Consider the following 22,219-nt stretch of genomic DNA (forward strand, 5'->3'; position numbering starts at 1 on the left):
ATGCTGAGGAAGCGTGATTACCTTTTTGAACATTCGGAAATGGCGATAGGCGAATTTATGTATGGCGCAAAGAGGTGGGGGATATATATTGGGCTCTCGATATTGGGCTGAAATTAGAGTACTTGTCAGAATATAAATTTGTACAATCGGCCTACATGCCGCGCAATATGCGGCATTTTAGGTGTAAATTTCAAAGCAAACTACCTCCTGCGGAGGCAGAAAAAGGAGGAACTAAACTAAGCCATCTTTTTTTCATGCGCTCGTGCTACTTTCAAGACCGTCGTTTCATCCCAGTGTCTTCCTACGATCATCATTCCAACTGGTAGCTTATCTACCCAGCCTGCGTTGATGGAAAGGGCTGGATGGCCCGTTACATCGGCCGCAACGGTGTTTTGTATCATCCTTGTGGCGTAATCTGCCCGCTCTATAAGAGAATAAATAACGCAGTTATAAATTACTTAAGCAATAGAGTAAACTTTCCTGAAGAGGACGATTTTTTCCTTAGCTTCAAAATTCTAAAATCGATCAATAGTATTATAAGGGTCACCTTGGTAACATTTATGGTCTATTCGCCGTAGAAGTTGTTACGTAACCGGATTAATTACCATGGCAAGGGATTAATTACCATAGTAATAGGTGCACACTATCTTTGAATGTATCACCCTGCACTAGGCTTTATGCCATTACACTGCATTGCACATATAGATTATCAAATAAAAACCCCTTTAAAAGGGAGTGCTCAGGCATGATTGGAAAACATGGTTGTACAATGTAGGTCGGTGGTAATTCATGTAGGCCTACTAATAAACTTCTTGTTATAAAAAAGTGTACTATAGATTTAATGTTATTCTATATATTTATACTATGATCAGCTCTTAATAGGCAGGAATTATTCGTTTTTTGTTACTGCGTAAGTCAATAAAGTTCCAAATTACGCCGCGCGTAAATTCACAAAAGCATGTGTCATTCACGCAATATGCAAAGCGTAGTTCGCGTAGGTGCTGCGCCCAGCTGTGTGTGTATGCCATTCTACATGTATATCAATCCACAATGTTATGAGTCCCGCCTATTATGAGCTGATCAGAGTATAACACAACATACATGAAGTAAGAAACAGGTTTCGATGGTGTACGTAGGTCTATTTTGTGTATATGTAGGCCCACCCCATATTGGATTTTTTTAAACACTTCAACATGTACATGTAATATATACAAATGGTAATGAAAAGTAAACCCAAAGTTATACTAAAGTAATTTACAAACATGTATGTAATTTCAATGATGTGCACTAATTTGGACATCAATTCAACACAATTTGAAAGGGGCATTTGGCCATTCCGTGATCCACACTTTGTACAGAAATATTCAGATTTTTATCATTTTTATACCACTGGAAAACTCTGGCAGAACTGTTTCTGTATAAAATAATTCTTGCCGATTAATTCGTTTAGCAAGCATATCGTCAAACTTGCAACACAGCAAGTGGCATATGGGGCATATAAATACACATAGAGTCAAAATGATACCAGTACTCATCAAATTTGATGTTGATTGATAAGCGTACATGCTTATTTTATTCTTGCAAACAAACAATCTGATCAACTGAAGTTGTGAGATTTAAGCTTTTGCTCCTGGATATCTACTGACAAATGTCATAAAAAGTGGATGCTATAGGATTGTGAAATACTCCTTTAACATATATGTCACATTTAGTGATGTAGGCCTACATGTATGCACTTGAAAGTTTAAGTGGTACATGTTAACGATCTAAATAATACAATTTAAATATTACACACTTTATCACCAATGCATAATTTTTTCAACAAAAAAAATAATTTAAGGTAGTATGAACGGCTACGGTGTCATGCTCAGATTTGCTTGAAAATGATACAGAATGTGGAGATGGGTGAGAAAAACTCACCTGCCAATTTTTTCCAACAGAGCGTTTTTGACTTTTGTAATTTTTTGTGATTGGAAAACCCCATAGACTTTGCACACGGCATGTTTTTGGCATGTTGCCAAGTTCTTCAAATCAGCTTGATTTTTGAAAACAAATAATTTGTTTAAATGTGATTTTCTCTCCTTATACCCACTGCATCAATCTGGTTTTTATTTTATTTTATTGCAAAAATGCTACTTAATAAGATATTGGCCTTAACAAAGGAGATATAAAATGGTAATGTTAGTACTTTTTTCAATTTTCTTGACTTTTCTAGAAACACTAAATTACCTAAATTCTAGAATTTTTTTGAGCTAACTATAGGTCCAATTTCAACAAACAAGGTGTCATATGAAAGGTAATCAAATTTAGAAAATTCTCTCGCCAGCTTTTTTTAATTAAGTGTTTCTATTTTAAGTTATAGGTGTTTCTAAATTTCCCTAAAATCAAAACTTTAAAAATTAATTTTCTAAAAAATTAAACACTTTATCCAAAAAAGCTGGCGAGAGAATTTAGATATTAAGGGGTACTACACCCCTCGATAAATTTGTGTCTATTTTTGCATTTTTCTCAAAAACTAATAACACAGTGGTAACAAAAGTTATGTACATTATAGGAGGGGCAAGAAATCCAATTACGACACTGGAATTTCAGTGATCCAAGACAAGCGGTTTGTTATTTATGACAAGAAATAAGGTACCGCTAGGATGTACCTCATTTCCTATCATATTATACTGAACCGCTTGTCTTGAGTCACTGAAATTTCAGTGTAGTAATTGGATTCCTTGCCCCAATAATATCCATAACTTTTTGTTACCAGTGTTTTATTATTTGTTGAGAAAAATGCAAAAATAGTCACAAATTTACCACAGGGGTGTAGTACCCCCTTAAGCTTATACACCATCCCTGAAAGTTTGGAAACCATAGCACATTCCATGTTGGCAAAAAAAATTATAATGTGGAAAATTTTTTCAAAAAATAAAGAAATACATAAGAAATGGTAAATTTTTATGAAACTCTAAAAATAGGTGTTCCAAGTTTTAAATTAATACACATTTCCAATTTGCTGTTGTGGCTATTTTGCTGCAAGCTTGATTAGCCGTTCATACTACCTTTTTTTTAGCTCCAATGTGCTCTGTTCTATTTCAGATGCCATTTTACCCAAAATGGTTTAAACTTGATAAATTTGTGTTTGTGGGATATTTCAATCTGTTGGCGTTGAAGATGCTGCTGGATATATAAATTTGTATATGCGGAATATTCCAATTTCTGTTGGTTTTGATTCTTGAAGATGGTGCTGTGGCAGGCTGTTGTGTATAGTGTGAATGAGATGACTACTGTGTTTATAGTGTGGATGAGATGACCACATGCACTGTAAACTTCTGGCAAATCCAGAACAATCAGAACACCTTACTTATCTCTCATTGCAAATTTAAGAAGTTCATGGACATTTGGTAACTTGGTATAATTGACCATGCAGGCTGACCTAGCTAGCTGACTTTGTCCATAAAACAAAATCTGTTCATGGACAGTTTGTAACTTGTTATTAAACTTCAACTTCAACTTCCAGACCACTACACCATCAATCTGTCAACGCTCATAATATTGAAACTGATTATCATTCCCAGGTAACAAAACCCTCCACTATGGGCTACAGAACACAGTCTTATAAATAATTTCATGTGGAATGAGGCTAATATCCTATCCCCACCTCAACTAGAAATCTCACTGCTGCATATATTTATGAACTATGTCATGAGGAGTGAGGTTATTTTAGGAGCTGGCAGTAGTCTGCATTTAGTGCATTTCTATTACTGAGATACCATGCATTATTCTACAAAATATTTTTAGTGATTACAAAGCAAGAGCATTTGCAAAAGAAGCTCCACTTAGAGCTACTTAGGTTCAAGGGTCAAATTTTATTTCAAGGTCTAAACTGAACGTATATATTCACTCAGGTGTACCTGAGCGAAAAAACAGGGATGACCTGCTCGTAATTCCATAGTTTATTCATATTATGCTGATCACTCGCAACTATAAGATGAATGTCTTTGAAAGGGGCGGTCTTGTATTCAATCTATGATTGCAGACATACATAAGTCATGAGTGCAACCTGCTTATAGTGCAGGGCGATACATTCAAAGATAGTGTGCACCCATTGCTATGGTAATTAATCCGGTTACGTAACTACTTCTACGGCGAATTGACAAACATGACAAACGATGTATTGATTTGCAGAACATATACTTTCTTATTTCAGTTTAAGAATTTGATTGCATGTCCTGTTTATTATACAAGTGTAGTGGAGGTGGGGATATGTAGGGGCAGGGCGCAGCCAGATTTCTTACTGGAGAGGGGGGGGGGGGGATTAATAAATTCGGGGGGGGGGGCAAAGACGAAAAGAAATTCCCTGTTGCATCATTTTGACGCGGTATTATTGGTGAGATATAATACATATACCATTTTATCGAGACACTGCACATGTAAAGTCTTCGGGTTTCCAAAAAAGGCTTTATTGGGATAATCATCTTACTCCTTGGGTAAGCTTAGCGTTGTTAGGAGAACAACACTTGAAGACTTGAAGATGTGCGTGCATAACGTGCTAAAAGTTGGTATTTTTCATTATTTTGCCATGATCAGGGTTATTTTTTTGTTGGGAAACGAGTTCCTTTAACTATTTCTTTTCCTTTGAATTCCCGATTTTCTCCTCCGTTTTTCGTCAGGGGGCACTCTTCCCCCCTGTCCCCAAGTAACGCTATTGTGTTGGGGTATGGGTGGGTTCGTGTAACATCAAACTTTACCTGCAAATGTCATCTCGCCTTCTTTTGGCAGCTTTTGAGCTACAAAAGGAATGGTTGGCATGATAAGTACGTCGTGATCTTTCAGAACATCATCGTAAGCTTGGCGTAAAAGGCGTCCTAAATTATGACAACGTCCATAATATTGTCCATGGAATGTCTCATTTAGGTAGGCACCAGTAAGCATCACGACCTGAAAATAGACAAATTCACACACAAGTCTCATGATTCCGTATCTCCGTATTGTCAATGCATGCCAATGAATAACAATAGCGTGTTAGGGATCAAATCAAAACTCTACCGCCGGTTCCGGGCGGATCCGTCCGGCTGGAGCCAGTATCTATTGTTCTAAACAATGGAACGCGGTTCAACCGCCTGCTGTAGCCGCCGGGCAACCGCCGGTCGAGTTTTGATTTGATCCCTTAACCTGTTTAAGTACCCCAACATCAAAACAAGATCAATAGCAAAAGGGTCAACATCAAAGAGCAAGTTTGCATTAATAAATGACATAGCCAGTTTTCAGAGACCAGAGAGCGGGCACAAAATTGATCTCGACACTTTTTGAAAAGGTGTTCTTCACAATTTTCAGAATTACTTTCGTGGGTAAATTGCGCACGAAAATGTGAAATTTTAATACGAATGTGAGCCAAATTTTAGTAGGCCTAAATTTGATTTAAACGCATCATCAAACAGATAATTCTCGTACTGAAATGTGGAGAAATGTACTGAAGGGTTACAATGAATCGACGGACCGTCAGTAATTGAGGCACCAAATGCTCTTATATAACACGGCCAGGACTAAATGAAATAAAGTAAAATATATAAAGGTCTTTCAGAATTTAGAATGTGATTCTTGCAATTATTCCTACCTTGACTTTGTCAGACAAGTGCTTGGTATCGTGCTTCATAGCTTCGCCTGCTATCTTCATATTGTTCGATGGATAATACCCTTTGTATCCGATTCCCTGAACTTAAAACAAAATTAAACGATTTGCTATCGAGTGATTCAATAATTGACTTTTTATACAGGGTGTCCCTGAAAGAACTGTATCGTCAGAAACTTAATTGTTTGGGTACTTTAACTCCACAACTAAACATAGCTAAATAACTGGTGTAGTTAAGGAATAAATCAGCTATCACAATTGATCACACCGTTCTTGAAATATAAGAATTTTACGAAACTCCCTAATTTTCAAACCTTTCCATGGATTCAAATATCAATCGATGATCTCGCGGAGTGCTGATCACTGCGCATCAGCAGCGCATGAAGCGTCTATTGTCATTGATAGATATTTGACTCCGTGGAACGGATTGAATATGAGGTAGTTTCGTATATTCTTTTATTTCAAAAACGGAGCGGTTAATTGTCAAAATGGTATGTGATCTTTTATAGTTTTGAAGCTATACTGAGTTATTTTTGTGAGATCTTTTAAAGATCGTAAATATTTCTGAACAACACAAATTTATGTTACTCAGAAATATTTACGATACAAGAATAAGAAAATAATTGGGTTAGCAAAAAAGGGACCGTTCAGTAAAGGGAGAAATGAAAAAAAAAAGATTCGCCACTCAAGACCCATAAAATATCTTGAATCTCCCTCTCAAATCCCTGGTTAAATAAAATTTATTGATCGGTCGTTAATACTTACGTGATCCTCTGACCATACAATGATAGGACCCTTCAAATGCAGCACCCGACGAAATGCTCATAACTGCAAGATATACGAGGAAATCAAATGTGTTAGAGACGCACCATTCGATATCAAGTGGGCGGTGGTTAGGCCTATTGAGGTTATGAACCAAAAAAATCAATACTTCTCATTGAGCAATTTTTAATACCCCTCATAACCTTAATGAAGTTCGCGAACATAATTTAAAAAAATGCAAAGATGGTAAATATTGATAACGTGTCAATTTGGCTCTCTTTTGCATTAAAATGTCGCCCCCTTTGCGCAAGTTATACTCGGAGCAGGTAACTTGGAAATGATGCTCAGAACGGAGGGGGTTAGGGAACAAACCAAAAGATCGATGACGTCCTATAAACGAAACTAGTTTCATTTAGGGGGGAGGGGGTAAAAATACTCGATTACGTTTGTACAAAAACATCGGTCTGAAGAATGTGTCATTATTATTATTATATCAAAAATTTCAACATTTCATTATTACGTTTCTGGCAGGGAGGGAGGGGGTCGGCTGAGAAACGAAACTAGTTACGTTTATAGGACGTCATCGATCTTTTGGTTTGTTCCCTTGAAGGTCCTGGACCTGATCGACAGCCTCATGTCCCACTTTGCATCATCAAAATTGAGATTTTGGCATCAGAAGAAAGCATACCTCACACTCACACCCCCCCACACACACACACCCCTACCCCTCCCCAAACATAATTTTCCGTTTTAAAGAAGATACTCACCATACTTTTGCATTGGAATCGAAACATCTACGACCTCAGCCCCAACATCCGCCAACTTCATTGCGGCGTCTCTTACAATCCTATCAACCTCTTCCTCGGATGTGTCAAGTCCGAATCCCTCCTGAAGAATCCCAATTCTCATACCATTTAAGTTTTCAACTTCAATCTGAAAAATAAATATTTATTATTTCTTTCAAAAACAGTTGCAAGATTTGGATTGGTAGAGCAGTTCCTAATTTTTATCGGCAAAAGTCACAAGATAAAATATAAAAATTGGCATAAATTGCCAAAAATTGAACAAAATTTGCTATCAATTACATGACGAGGCTGACGAAACTAAAAGGCAGACAGCCAGTTCAATAATAGACGGTTTGCAGTTACAAATTGGAAAACAAAACATTTACAGTGGGGCACTTTGTCGTGCCTCAACGGTTTTGGACTAACATAATTTTGCTTTGACACCACATAACACATTTATAATTGTTTGTGAAGATTTCATGATTACGTGTTAATCCAATGGTGACGTCAAAAATGCCCCACCCCGACAAGGCCTGCCGATCTTTATCCCACCTACCACTTCTGAAATATGCATGTACATACCTCTGTAGTATATTCAGGGACCACAATATTGGGAGGTTGACGGTGGTCCAATCCATCGTCATATCCAGCAATCACCTGTATAGGAATATAAAACAGATACAGGGTGTCCCAATAAAAATCGAATCGGATTGCGCAGTCGTTTTCACATCTTTATAAGATAGAGATTAGATTTGATTTGATATCTAGAAACCGTATTTCATTTAAAAAGGATGGCTTCAAAAGCCAGTCACCGGCCTGTCGACCGGCGGCGCCATGACAAAACCGTTAGCTCCGGGTTCTTATTGTTCGGAACAATAGACTGCAATAAACCGCCGGCTTTTCTAGGACGTTTGCGGTCGATGGGCAGTTGGTTTTAAAGCCATTCCTTTAGAACTTCAATCGGCATACAACTTTAAAGAAATGCCATCGTGATGAACGTTACCATTTCGCATTTTGTTCATGCTGACTGAAGTTTAAGTTGTGTTTATTTCATATGCACCCGAATAGATAGGGAAGCAATGATACACCTGTGAAAAGTAAGGTTCCTTTAACATTCAATATCCAATCACTCGAACATCATCTGCGCGGGCTTTTCGATTTGAACGAAAGGCTTCGTGACATAACAAGTACTTCCGTCACATATCCCGGAAAATTTGGGACACTGGTGGGCATCATAAGTTGGGATTACATGATAGGGATCAGTCGGTTGGTGTGGCATTAGTCAGTTGGTGCTCCCGCGTGCAATGTATATACAATTATGTCTAATTTCCTGAACTGCAAATCTGGATATTGCCCATGGTAGAAACAACGTAATAGTGGGACATGTCATACATACATTTGTCTCCAGGGGTCTGGCCGTCGGGGGAATGTTCTTAAATTAAACAAGTACATTATTTCCCCACATTCCCAGAATGGGACGGCAAGTATTTGAATGGTGCTTAGACCGGTTACAAAACAACCACCAACAACGATCGAGAAAACTATATACTTTGAAATGGGAGACGTTGAGGGCAGTGTATACGTTTACAGTGATTTACCTCCAGCATGAGAGCACAGTCATGCACTGTCCTTGCGATGGGTCCAAGGTGGTCTACCGTTGGCTCAATAGAACCCGCTCCTGTGTAAGGCACAAGACCCCACGTTGGTTTCAGTCCAACAGCTCCATTCCAGCAGGGTGGCATACGTAACGAACCACCTTGATCACCACCAATCGCCATATCCACTTCACCTGTCATGACCTAAATGGTTAGAAAAGTTGAGATTTAAAAAGTCGTAAGATTCAAAGAGGCATCGTCACTCATATGATGGTGCATTTACAGGTCTACATCCGCTAGTCCTAAAGCCGAATTTTCAAGCGATTGTAGCCGCTGAGGTGGCGCACTTTTTGCTGCGTCAGGAAAAGCGCGCTACCTCATTGGTTAAATACCAATCGCTCGTCGCTCAGCGATGGAGTATAAATTCAGCTTAAGGTTCGCTAGTCCGGAAACTTTGCTTGCCAGTACCCTACCTCTAACTCTAACCCTAACCCCGTCTCTAACTTCTGGATTCTTCAGACACTTTTTTATGTTTCGGACTAGCTATACCCATTTTCCAGACTAGCAAACTTTAGGACTAACGCCTGCGTATCCATGAATACCCATCTGAAAATGTTAAGCTAAATAAACATCTTTCGTATAAACTTTAAGATTTTGTTTTTAAAATCCGGATCCGGACATAAATAATTTACACAGCACAGTTCAATAGGATAAAAGCTTAACGCGGCGTCCACATGTCTCCTATTTTTCATTTGAGGTACCGTATTTAATGATTATGAGAATGTACGTAAATCCACACAGTTTAAGCCATTTTATACGTCTTAAAAGTATTTTTATTTTAAACAATAAAGAAATAAAAGATTGAAACAGCGTTCTTATACCAATCCCACAAATTAGATTTTTGTCCCTAAATTACTTCTCAGACATACCAGAACTGTGCTTCCGCTACTGGATCCACCTGCTGACCGCGTTTGATCATGAAAGTTTAACACTGGGCCATACGCTGCTGTGTGACTGCATCCCGAGTAACACAGGTTTTCACATGTCGCTTTACCGAGAATCATGCCACCTGAAAGGAAAGTGCACAAGCATCGTAATGCAATATTTTATTCAATGAAATAAAATCAGTAAAGCTGAGGCTTTAATCTACGATTTCTTAATTTCAAACTGAAAATGAGATGGAATGACACAAAAACCAGATTATTATCGTATTACGATAATAAAATTGATATTGATAGAATCACTCTTACAAACACTACGCAATTTCAATTTAAACATTGCAAAAATGCCATAAATCTGGTTAAAAAATTAATCAAAATATAGTACATTATGGCTTTAAACACATTTGATCCTTTGATAAGAAGCTTTTAATAATACTAAACGGATAGAAGTCTGGAACAATGCAATCACACAATATACACGGGTCGTTCAAAACGTTCTGCACCCCTCAAATCTCTTGTTTTGTCAATTGATGTGCTAGTAGTCACGATTATGAACGTCGTTTTTGTCTAGCTTGTGATATGAATGATTTTAACATGTTGTAATATCAGCAAGTAAAGTGTAAACTGTCATTCAACATAGAAGTAATGGAGAACTAACCTCAACATTTCGACGTGTGTCACACGTTCCCATCAGGAGAACTCCAAAGATGTTGTGAAGGAGTTGACTTCACGATTGTCCTGAGATGACCTTAAGTCTAATCAATGACATGTAGAGTGTCGGGATCTCGAGGCCCTGTCTTCTGATTTATATAGCTTCCCTCACTAACAGTGGCTACTCTCTGTCTTCTTTGTCAAGCACATTTACATTGATGGGGACGTGTGACACGTCGAAATATCGAGGTTAGTCAATTAATTATGTGTGACTATTATGTGACTAATTATGTGTGACTATTTAAACTTTACTTGCTGTTTAACTACCAACACGTATGAATATTCACTCGAATGCTATAATATTTTGTGAATTTTCCTTTTTAAAAAAAATTTATATGAATAAAAAAATGTTTAAAAAAAAGAGGGAGGGGTGAGGAAAATATCTACCTGTTTGAAACAAAGATTTAGAGCATTGGAATCGGATAAATAAAGATATTTAATATGCCTATTTTTTTACACCTGCTGTTTGTATCAACTAACCAGCATCTAGAAGTCTCGTGACCACGGTTGCATCAACATCTGGTATAGTGCCTTCCAAAGCACGACATCCATTCATCATAGGTACCCCGGCTACCATCACATTATCCTTTATTGCAATCTTCTTGCCTGCCAATTTACCACTATCAGCCCCTATAATAGTGGATTTCCAATACCTTGAATGAAAGGACAGGTACAATAATCAGATTGGTCTACTTATATAAGTGGAAATTGAATACATGAATACAAAAGCCATAGGAATACAAAAGTCCATAGGAAGTGATTTTGAGAGAAAAACCTGTGTATCATTTTAATTCCTTCAGATAGATATACCTGGTCAATATGGTAAGTTTTACGTGCAAATGAGTGGATTAACCTGTATTAGTTATGACGATTAGCATTTCAGGGACTTCGTGGGGTTCATTTTAAATTTTGGACTTAGGTGGTTGTTTGAATCATATACAAAGACAACCATCATGTTAGAATGAGATTACCACTAGTAAGATAATACAAAATAAAGCACACAGGTATGTATAATGTTGATAAGCATTCTGCCATGTAATATAAACCAGACACTTTCCTTTATTAAACCCATTTTTTGTTCAAAAGTCACTCTCTAGCAATGAATGTGTTACAAATGGACTTTTATACATACTGGATTTCAATCAATGTGTTACAAGACTCAAATCATGGAATTGGGTGATTCTTTCATACATGCTATTTTTTACATGCTTAATAGACACAGAGAATGAATTTGAGTTGTTCTTTCATACATATGACAGGCCTATGTATAGCAACAATTTCCCATGCTTAACTCAATTTGGCCGAAGTATGGACTTAGGTGGCTTTTGTATTCATATATTCAATTTGTCCTGCGGGACTACGTAAGATTGTTGCACCAGCTCTTATTTCTGCATTTATAATGATAGAAAGAAGCAAATCTCAAATTAAATGTAATACGAGAGAAAGGGTTATCAGTGCATATCGGGGCAACGATAGTGCTATAGGACCGAACTGTACGTGTTGCCTTACCAAGCATTGAACGGATTTTCCTCAGCAGTAGGTCTGTGACCCGGAGTCCGTGGATACTTCACAGGTAAAGTTGGTTCCACAAGATGGTCAAGGCGGTTGAAACCCTCAAGGGCATCAGTTATAAGAGAATGGCATTGCTTTACTTCTTCATCAGTCAATGCATAGTTCAGACGAGTTGCTAATGTTGATACTTCTGCTGTGGTAGGGCCAGGAACTGCCGGGTCCTGGAACAGTGCTATTATAAAGACAATGTTATTTGTATTTTAGTTAAAGGAATGCTTACAATAGATTGCACCAACAACTTGTATTTTCCATCAAAGCTTACAATGGCCATTTCGATATGTATTTGTAAACAAGCCTATATAATTTCGAGGAAGAGAGGCCTTAAGGGCTCGGATAGCAACGTTTGCACATTTTTTGTTATGGGACGAAGATGTTCCTAGATATTTTTATCTAGTTTTTAAAAATTAATAAAAATAAAATGGCCCAATTATTTTTTTTGTTATGTTGAACGAAAAGAAGTGGACCAAAAAGCTGTTTTTGGTGATTTTGGACCAAAATGAGCATTTTGACCCAAATTTGACCTCGCCGATGAATTTATCAAGTCTTTGCCATTCTAAATATGGAGGCCTATACTTTCATATACTTTAGACCAACAATTTAGCTGTTATGAGGCCCAAACGTTTCTATAATTGCAAGGTTAAGACCAACCTTAAAAGGGCATTTCGTGATCCCCAGCCTCATCCCCCCACTTTTCTCAAAAAAAGTTGAGATTTTTATATCACTGGAATACTCTGGTTACATAATGTTTATGTACAAAATATTTCTTGTAGATTAATTCGTTTAGCAAAGATATCATGAAATTTGAATTTCGTTCTGGTGCACCAGAACGAAATTACAACATATTGTCTATGGAGCAGTGTAATACACATAACCATGCATAACTCGCAAACGCAAAATCGGAATCCACTGAAATTTTGGGAATATGCTTTTTCGTGGATATGTACTGAAAAATGTCATAAAAAGAGGATGCTAGGATCACGAAATACTCCTTTAAATTGAATATATGAATACAAAACCCACCCAAGTCCATACTTTGGCCAAATTGAGTTAAGCATGGGAAATTGTTGCTATACATAGGCCTGTTATATGTAATGTATGACAGAACAACTCAAATTCATACTCTGTGTCTATTGAGCATGTGAAAAATAAAATGTATGAAAGAACCACCCAAGTCCAGGATTTGAGTCTTGTAACACATTGAAGTCCCACGAAGTCCCTGAAATGTTAATCGTCATAGTTAATATAGTTTAACCCACTCATTCGCACGTAAAACTTACCATATTGACCAGGTAAATCTAACTGAAGGAATTAAAATGATACACAGGTTTTTTCTCAAAATCACTTCCCATGGACTTGGGTGGGTTTTGAATTCAAATGGATCCTTCATGGATCAAGGCATCATGTTTAGAAGTGAAGAGGCATAACTGTGACTGGGTTGCCTGGGGATAAGACGAGCGGATTTATTTTGAAGGAGCTGGATCCGAGTGAGATGCTTCTTTATATCAATACCATTCATGAGTGAGTTGCAATAAGCAAGTTTAGGGTGTCCCAAAAAAAAGAGGCCCCACATTGCACCCTCTTTTTCTCCTATTTCTGAAAAGTTGATCAAATGTATTTTGGTATGTAAAGAAACCTTAAATAGCTTTAATAAACCGAAAACTTCAAAAGTTATGAGCCGATGGAAATAATTGTTTCGGTTTATTAAAGCTAACGATTTAAGGTTTCTTTACATACCAAAATACATTTGATCAACTTTTCAGAAATAGGAGAAAAAGAGGGCGCAATCTGGGCCTCTTTTTTGGGACACCCTGTATGAGAGTTCGACCAATATTGTGACATGTCTCGGTATCCAGATATTTGCGGATACCATGAAGATTACGTAGCTGCCCAGTTTATGGCACAAGACATTAGTACTGTGATCAGCCATTGTCATGGAGTAATCAAAGACAACACTCATATTGCGGATGCTAGGGGAAGATGTTAGAGGGACTTGAGCAGATAGGAAGTGACATAAAACTGTCTTAGACTGATCGAGTTTGCTGTCTGCAGGGCGTTTGGTCGTTTAGGTACTGGCTCAAGTTACATCAAACACAAGCAGCATAGCTGTGACAGTTCTGATCTATGATCGTATAGATCTGCACATCATCAGTGTAAAATTTGGTGAAGCCAATGATGACGCTCATTGATTTGGCCAACTCTCCAGGTGTAAAAAGAAGAAGTCTGGGCCCAATGACTAAAGATCTTATTTTGTACCACCATGCAAAGAGTAATAATCACTGTCCAAACCAAACCATCTAAACATAACTTTGCTGCCGGATTACTACTAAGTAGTATTGGTACCTTTTTCTGGTGGTTTCTTTGCTACAGGTGGCCGTGGTGGTCTTTTTGCCGGTCTAGTCTTGCTCGGTGACGGCGTCGGCGACGGCGTCGCCCTAGGGTCGGAATTACCATCTTGGTTTGGTTTGGGCTTGGGACGCTGTCTGATTGTAATACCTGCAATCAGATTTAAAACAAAAGATATATAAAAATGGTCAAATTAACAATTTGGCATAACATTGGTATGTGAGGTACAGTAACTATTATTTATGTGTAACATATAAATTTTATATCAACAGTACTGGATATGCAATTTTTCTCACATACTGCCGCCTTCATGAAATGTGAAATAGCGGGGAATGCGTTAATTTAGTACTACATATCAAATGATGCCATTTAATATTGCCTTTTTTCCCCACAATGGCGGGGTTAACCCTGAATTAACACTTAATTTAAGTGTAATTTATCTTGGTTTCAATCTCTACCATGGAAAGTTTGCTATATCTTTATAAATAATTATAATGATTGATTGTTCGAGATTTGGGTTTTAGCGTTTAATGTTTAATTGCAATATTTCGAAACCACATACCAAAACTACGTGCATGATGTATGATGTAAGAGATGGGCTACGAGTATGCATTTTACCAAGTAATAGGAATTTGCTTCATTTTGCATAATGCATGACGTTCTTGTGATGACCTTCAAAATGTAGCTATGAGGTTGTTCAAGAGTTTAGGTAGATATGAGATTGCCACCCAAGATATTCAAATTGGTTATATTTTGACCAAAACAGGATATTTTCTTTTGAGTTAACACCGGCTCTTCCAGGGCGTTTGTGGTCAACGGGTAGTTGGGTTTGAAGCAATTCCTATAGAAGTTCCATCGACATTCACCTTTTACGAAATGGCATCCTTATGAAAGTTACCATTTTCTTATTTTGTTCGTGATGATTGGTGTTTGAGTTGTGTGTATTTCGTAATATATCGACTACATTGTATGTACCCAAATATAGGGAAGCAATGATGCATCTGCAAGGTTCCTTAAACATTCCATATTATCCAATCATCCAATTGGCCCCGGTTTTTCGATTTGAACGAAAGGTATCGTGACAGAATAGTACAAATTTACAAAACAAATACTTCCGCCACTCCTATCCCGTAAAATGTGGGGCACTGGTGCGGATTGTATGATGGAATTATATACATGATAGTGATTAGCCGAATATATTGATTGTTCTAGATTTGGGTTTTAGCGTTTAATGTTTAATTGCAATATTTCGAAACCACAAACCAAAACTACGTGCATGATGTATGATGTACGAGATGGGCTACGAGTATGCATTTTACCAAGTAATAGGAATTTGCTTCATTTTGCATAATGCATGACGTTCTTGTGATGACCTTCAAAATGTAGCTATGAGGTTGTTGAGAGTTTAGGTAGATATGAGATTGACACCCAACATATTCAAATTGGTTATATTTTGACCAAAATAGGATATTTTCCTTTGAGTTAACACTTGTACACCCATCCCTGTATGTTATCTAGTGCACATAGTCTCCTTTACATCTAGTTTCGATTCTGTTGTATGTTTGCGATTGAGCCACATTCAGGCTGGGCCGAACTGTTGACTATAACATATGACCAAGGTCACAATACAATGGTTTTAGTCCAGGCAATATCTGTGGTCCTAGGTACCCTACCGATTGACTGATAACGGTGCATGACTAATTATAGATAGACTAATTGAACGCTGATTTATTAAAAAGATAATGCGCTGTGATTATTTATGAAAGAAAACTAAGAAAATGCAATAAATGAAATAATTAACATATAAACATACATTTTGTTTTGTCAACGACGAAAATCCGTTCACAAATAAATTTTGTAGGACGTAATAACTTCGCAGAAGTATAATAGTCCTTGCAAGTTGTAAGATTTTTAAATCTTACAATTTAAAAATTGTTATGGACATGATAAGCGCAAAGTCAGGTCGAAGTCATCCGAGGTGAATTAAGTATAGATTTTGAATGAATATGTAGGGTGTGCCAAAAATATACAGGGTGATCAAATGAAAAATACCTAAAAAATTGCATTTCATTACTAGTACATTATTTCTACATACTATATCTACCACAAAACGTTTGAGTTTCAAATCTTTCCTGTGTGGCTTTTCACCATTTTTAAAACTTGGTCCTATTTAGTAATGTCATAAGAAAATGAAGAATAGGTCATAAATGTTATTTTTATAAAATTATATTTTTAAAACTGTTCGAAAGCGGTGCAATATGCAGTAGGCTGTTCATTATCAAAATCATTTGAAGGTTTGTGCTTTATTTTATACTGTGGATTCATAAAGAGTAGTAGAATATTATATACAATCGACCATCTGTCAACCTACTGAACATAGGCCCTACGGCGCAGAATCCCACATGACGATGACGATTTTAACAAAGTGAATCTTTTCTACTTTTTCTTGAACCAAAATACATTATAACGTCTGTACGGAAAAACTTCAATCACGCACGAATATAAATTCATTCACTCTACGAAATAAACACTGCCAACAAGAACTCCTACAAGTATAGATGACTCTGTAGGTCAACTTGGTCCCATGAATTTTGTGAAAGTTTCTTAAAAGAAACTTTAACAAAATTTATGGGACCAAGTTTTAAAAAGGGTGAAAAGCCACACAGGAAAGGTTTTTTAAACTTTGGCTTCTTTTTACGTTTTGAAACGTTTTGTGGTAGATATTGATGTTTTTTTTAAAATTAAGGTTAATCTTGCTTTCTTGCCCTGCGGGGCGCGTAATTTCTTTCTGCAACCATAATGGGCCGCAATACGATAACACATAGTAGGCCAACATACATGTAAGTATGAGACCATATATAACACGAGTGTATTGCCATTATAATTTCCTCTTACTTAATAAAATAAAAAGAAATTTACTAGAATTAAAATTCTACAACGGTTTAACTGGGGTTCGAACCCACAATCTATGTATTCAAAGTCTAATGCCACTGTGCTATGTGAGTCGTTGTGCCAGAAAGGTGTTTGTTTATCATACTTATTGATTACGCAATAAAGTGCATACACACAATATACTATTACTAGTAGTGCTATAAATACGTATATCATCTCCTAATCCTAACCCTAACCCCAACCCTAACCCTAAACCCTAACCCTAAACCCTAACCCTAACCCTTACCCTAACCCTAACCCTAACCCCTAACCCTAACCTTAAACCCTAACCCTAACCATAAACCATAATCCTAACCCTAAGATCCTAACCCTAAGACCCTAACCCTAAGACCCTAACCCTAAGACCCTAACCCTAACAATAATGGAACTTCCCTCTGACTATGCGGTTAGTTATATATTGCGGCCCATTATTAATTAAGCCTGCGGCGCTTCTATTGGGGTCCCACTTAGAGTGTATGGGGGTCGCCTGCCTCGGGCCTGCTGACCATGTGCGTTGATGTTTTTTGTTGACACTGACCACAATTAAGGGTGATGTTATTCCGGTTTCGACAGCCCATCATACTTAGCGACAGGCTGTTACCCATTTCATACTTTTTACTTTCCCCCCAATAATTTCACTCATTCTTCTGTGCGGGCCCTGCCCTCTATCTGGTGCTGATTTATAGTTTAAGCTTGTTGGATATCTACATTTCGTGGTTAGTGAATATTTGTAGCCCTGCGGGGTATACTATTTGTATATCCATATTGCGCTGTTAGTGGTTCTTTGTAGCCCTGCTGGGCAAGTATTTGGATATCCATATTTCGCAGTTAGTGGTTCTTTGTAGCGCTACTGGGCAAACTAGCTGGATATCCATATGCGGGGCAAACCTGTTGGATATCACAATTTCAAGGTGAGTAGTTCTTTGTAACACTGCGTGGCTAGTTGGATATCCATATTTCGCGGTTAGTGGGTTTTGACGCCCCGTAACCACCACAACCAGTCCTATACCTAATCCAGCTATTTTACTAAGACCGATTTATTTCCATTATTATTTCCTTTTATCAAAAGAAAACTAAATTTATTGGAATTAAATTTCTACCAGGGTTCGAACCCACACCCTTTGGATCCATAATCCATGGGCTATACTACTATGCCACGAGTATGTCTGATAGAAATGCGTGTGTTCATCATGATTACGAAATAAAGTGCATAATCAAACTGGACAATGAATTTGATGTTTTAAAAGTACATACTTAGTTCTTTCATTAAATATATAGTTTGCGCAATATTTGTTAAGCCCGTTGTATTATACAGGGTGTGAAAAAAGTTGTTTTTAAATTGTTTAATTTATTGTAAAATCACCCCTATTTGTCAGGATATTTTCAGTGCGAACCCTTCAATATTTATGTATACCCCGGGTGAATTCTCAAAATGTTCTGTCAAAAATCTCCCCACACTTAGGCCATGCCAAAGATACCCTCCCCCCATCCGGCATCCTTTTGCTTCCGCCGTTTGATATTTGTCCCCCTTTACTGAGACTATAGTATTGCGAACACTACGAGAAAGGAAACCAAATTTTAAATTCATAGGAAAGCTAAACACAATGTAGAACTTATAATTCCAAACAGAATGACCAATGGCAATGCTTTTCATACCTAGTAGGTTTTTTAATCAATTTGCCCGTATATGTCAATCTGGGACACCTTGTACAACCCTGCAGCTGCGTGACCCGCCCCTATTCACATGAAAATCAGATGCGGGTGTGAATTTATATGAACCGGAAAAATTAATTGTACAAATGTGATTCTTACATTTATTGACAATTCATCGGTTCAAAATTGACTCCTTCCCTGAACAAATTGAAATGACACAGATCTTGACCAACGCTTACAGGTTCAAGTTTGTACGACACACAATATTTTATATCAAACGTTGAAAACATATTTTGATAACAAAACTGTTTCGAGTAAAATTATGGTCGTGCAGTGTAATATGCATTGAATCTTGTATGCATGAATATGATATAGAGCAGCATGAACTGGACGTGAACCTGTTTCAATGAACGTAGAGAGCTTGACTCATACACGTTTCCGGGATCGTCTGGCTTTCGTGTTTTAAGCCATTAAATGCTTTTTTGGTCAAAATCTCAAATTTATTTTTGGTCAAAATAATATTAGTATACCTGTCAGGAAGATATTTTGGTCATTTTAATCAAAAACAATAAGCTCACATGAAAGAAAAAGTACACTTTTTAATACTATATTAGCTGAGTAATTGTGGAGCTCTGTGGGACTTAAGTTCAAATTGCTGCGTTGTCCTACTTACATAATAATAATAATAATAATAATAATAATAATAATAATAATAATAATAATAATAATAATAATAATAATAATAATAATAATAATAATAATAATAATAAATAATGATAATGATAATGCTTGACATGAGACGAAAGGACACACGAATGGGAAGGGGTTTAATGCCAAGAGTATATATCCCACGGCACGGTATATTATCTGACATATTAAAGCATCAAATAACATTCTGTTAATGTATTTTTGTTTCATTACATAAGTATATACTTTACTTCTTACCTGGTTTCTGCGGTGGTTTCTGTTCCTCGTGGCTGCTCTCGTCTTTGGGTGGTTCATTCCTGCTCTCGTCCTTGCTTGGTTCAGCCATTGTGCAAGTGTGTCACAATTATTTTGTACAGCGCTTTTTATTTTCAAATTGAAATGGATAATACAAGCACTCATAGTCACTCTTCGTGCAGAGAGTGTTATATAAGGGAGTGTTCATTATTTACGGGAAGAAAAATTCGTTTTTTTTCCTATTTTCCCGCATTAGTCACACTCTGATATCGCCGATACTATAATTACTTATAAATCCTTTAAAATTACTTTACTTTTGCTCGAAATTGAATATGAAACCTTTTAAAATACTCAATTGACTATAAATGCTACGGTTTATATAGGCCTATATTGCGTTTAGATCAATGTTTTTTCTGAAGTATTTCCAAATCATTCTTGGATGTCATTCTAGCCATGCATGCACTGAGCACGCTGGTTTTAGCCACAGAGGGGCCTGAGGGTTCATGGGTCTGACCATAGTCTGCCTTCCATTATCTACCCTGGAAATCCCTGCTGGCTGCTTACAATAGCATCAAGCACACTGTATACAAGAGACAGGGTATTCTCTCACTAAAGGACATTCCCTCCAGTTGGCAGAGGCATGGCTGGATGATGTTCTGTGCATGTTGTGTGGCCATGGTTTTAAATAGGTCTATATACCAATGGATATATATAAATGAACATTTGATAGAAAAATGCATCAGTCTATAGAAAGCCTTAGGACTTGGAGCAAGTCTATATCTTGTTGGTTAAACTTTAACAGGGGATGTTTAAAGAAAAACATGGTTAGCACATTTAACCATTTTCTTTGGATTAATTTAACGGTGCGTGCGAATGTACAGGTTTTTTTATATTTTAAACCACCGTTTAATTTTTAATCAATTTTGTGTGATTGTTAACCAACTATTCTTAATACGTGCTTTTTAATACAGGTTTGAAGATAAGCCTAAGACTTCAAAATTACATTAAACTAGCTAAACTAACTAAAATGATGTATTAGAAAGGTTTTTTAGTTTGACCTGGGGTCTACTTACATATCACATCAGCATATCGAATTGCATTTTGAATACGAAGAATGTTCTTCTGATATCAAATAAATTTGGTGTTTTTTTTTAATTCGCGATATAATACACATTTTATGGCAAATAAAAATTGATATTTTTGACTACTATTTATAGATCCTATGAATATTACACGCAAATCGATAGAGAAAAAAATAATTGTGCACATTTCAAATCACATTATTAAGTATTATTGAGTATCGATTCGCGTGTAACACCTTTATTTTGACAAACTCAAAAAATATTGTCACCTGTTCCTATGTAATAGCATGGTAATATTCGTATTGCGCGGACTTGGATATCGACCTTTTCCCATGATACATTACGATTACATCGCAAACCGCTGGCGGCGCCCTTATTGTGAATAGCGAGAATTGATTGCAGGGTTGGCTGAAAAGTCCGCTTTGCCCCTCAACATGTATACACTAAAGTTGCGTATAGTTTGGTAATGTTTTATACATGTTCAGGGGCCAAAACAAATCTTTCACAACCTTTCATGATGTTTTCACCCTGGAACACTGTTTATTCATTATGGATACTAGGGCATTACGCTTTACATTCACCTCTATATCATATCATCAATATTTGTCAATTTAAAGCTTTTGGTAACAAAATGTGGTATCAAATTAGAACTAATAGAGCTGCACACGGCTGTGTCAATCAAATCGTTACAACATATTAAGCAGGTTTAGAATTTTGACGGGTTACATAACGTTTGGACTGTTATTATTAAGTGTGGACTGTATGGACTTTGACGGGCAAATATCTGCTAACTTCTTCACTTTCAGTCTTCCAGCGGCAGGTATCAAGTTATCCCAATAGTCAGCTGTACCTCTGAAATGTAAGTAATGGTAAAATGAACAAATGAAAAAGTTTGTATTGCTTTTCTTTTTTCATAATACTTATTTTTCAATATACAATTAATTACAATCAATATACAATTTAGAGAATAAAGGTATTGTTTTTAGCCACTGTCATGCATCTATCGTCTTATATAACACGGGCCACATCATTATTTTAAGTAAAACAACGAGGCAAAGCTATTCAACCGGGGCTACAACGAGGCGGAGGTCTTCTACCGGGCTCTAGATAAGTGCTATACATACCTTTTGCGTTGCTCTTTATTCAAGCTCATCTTCAAGCCTTTTGGACCCGGACTCATGGAAGCACCCGGTGGTGATTTTCCGCGTTCAGTAGCTAACTAAAATGGGAAAAGTAACGTAAATGCAATACATGTCACTTTAGGGGTATTCCTTGATAGTCA

At 37.0% G+C, this 22,219-nt stretch overlaps 1 protein-coding gene across 1 annotated transcript; it reads right to left on the reverse strand.

Annotated features, from left to right (window-relative positions):
* Window positions 1-225: 225 nt before the first annotated feature.
* On the reverse strand, window positions 226-20,021 carry LOC140164734 (amidase-like). The gene is made up of 12 exons (XM_072188089.1): window positions 19,859-20,021; window positions 14,327-14,479; window positions 11,924-12,158; window positions 10,895-11,067; window positions 9,692-9,831; window positions 8,766-8,966; window positions 7,750-7,824; window positions 7,150-7,315; window positions 6,386-6,448; window positions 5,606-5,706; window positions 4,740-4,929; window positions 226-424 (listed from the first exon to the last, which is right to left on the reverse strand). The coding sequence occupies exons 1-12, from the start codon at window positions 19,944-19,946 to the stop codon at window positions 237-239; spliced, it is 1,773 nt and encodes a 590-aa protein (XP_072044190.1). The 5' UTR covers window positions 19,947-20,021; the 3' UTR covers window positions 226-236.
* Window positions 20,022-22,219: the final 2,198 nt, after the last annotated feature.

Source organism: Amphiura filiformis, chromosome 11, assembly GCF_039555335.1.
Source record: "Amphiura filiformis chromosome 11, Afil_fr2py, whole genome shotgun sequence".
Lineage (NCBI taxonomy): Eukaryota > Metazoa > Echinodermata > Ophiuroidea > Amphilepidida > Amphiuridae > Amphiura > Amphiura filiformis.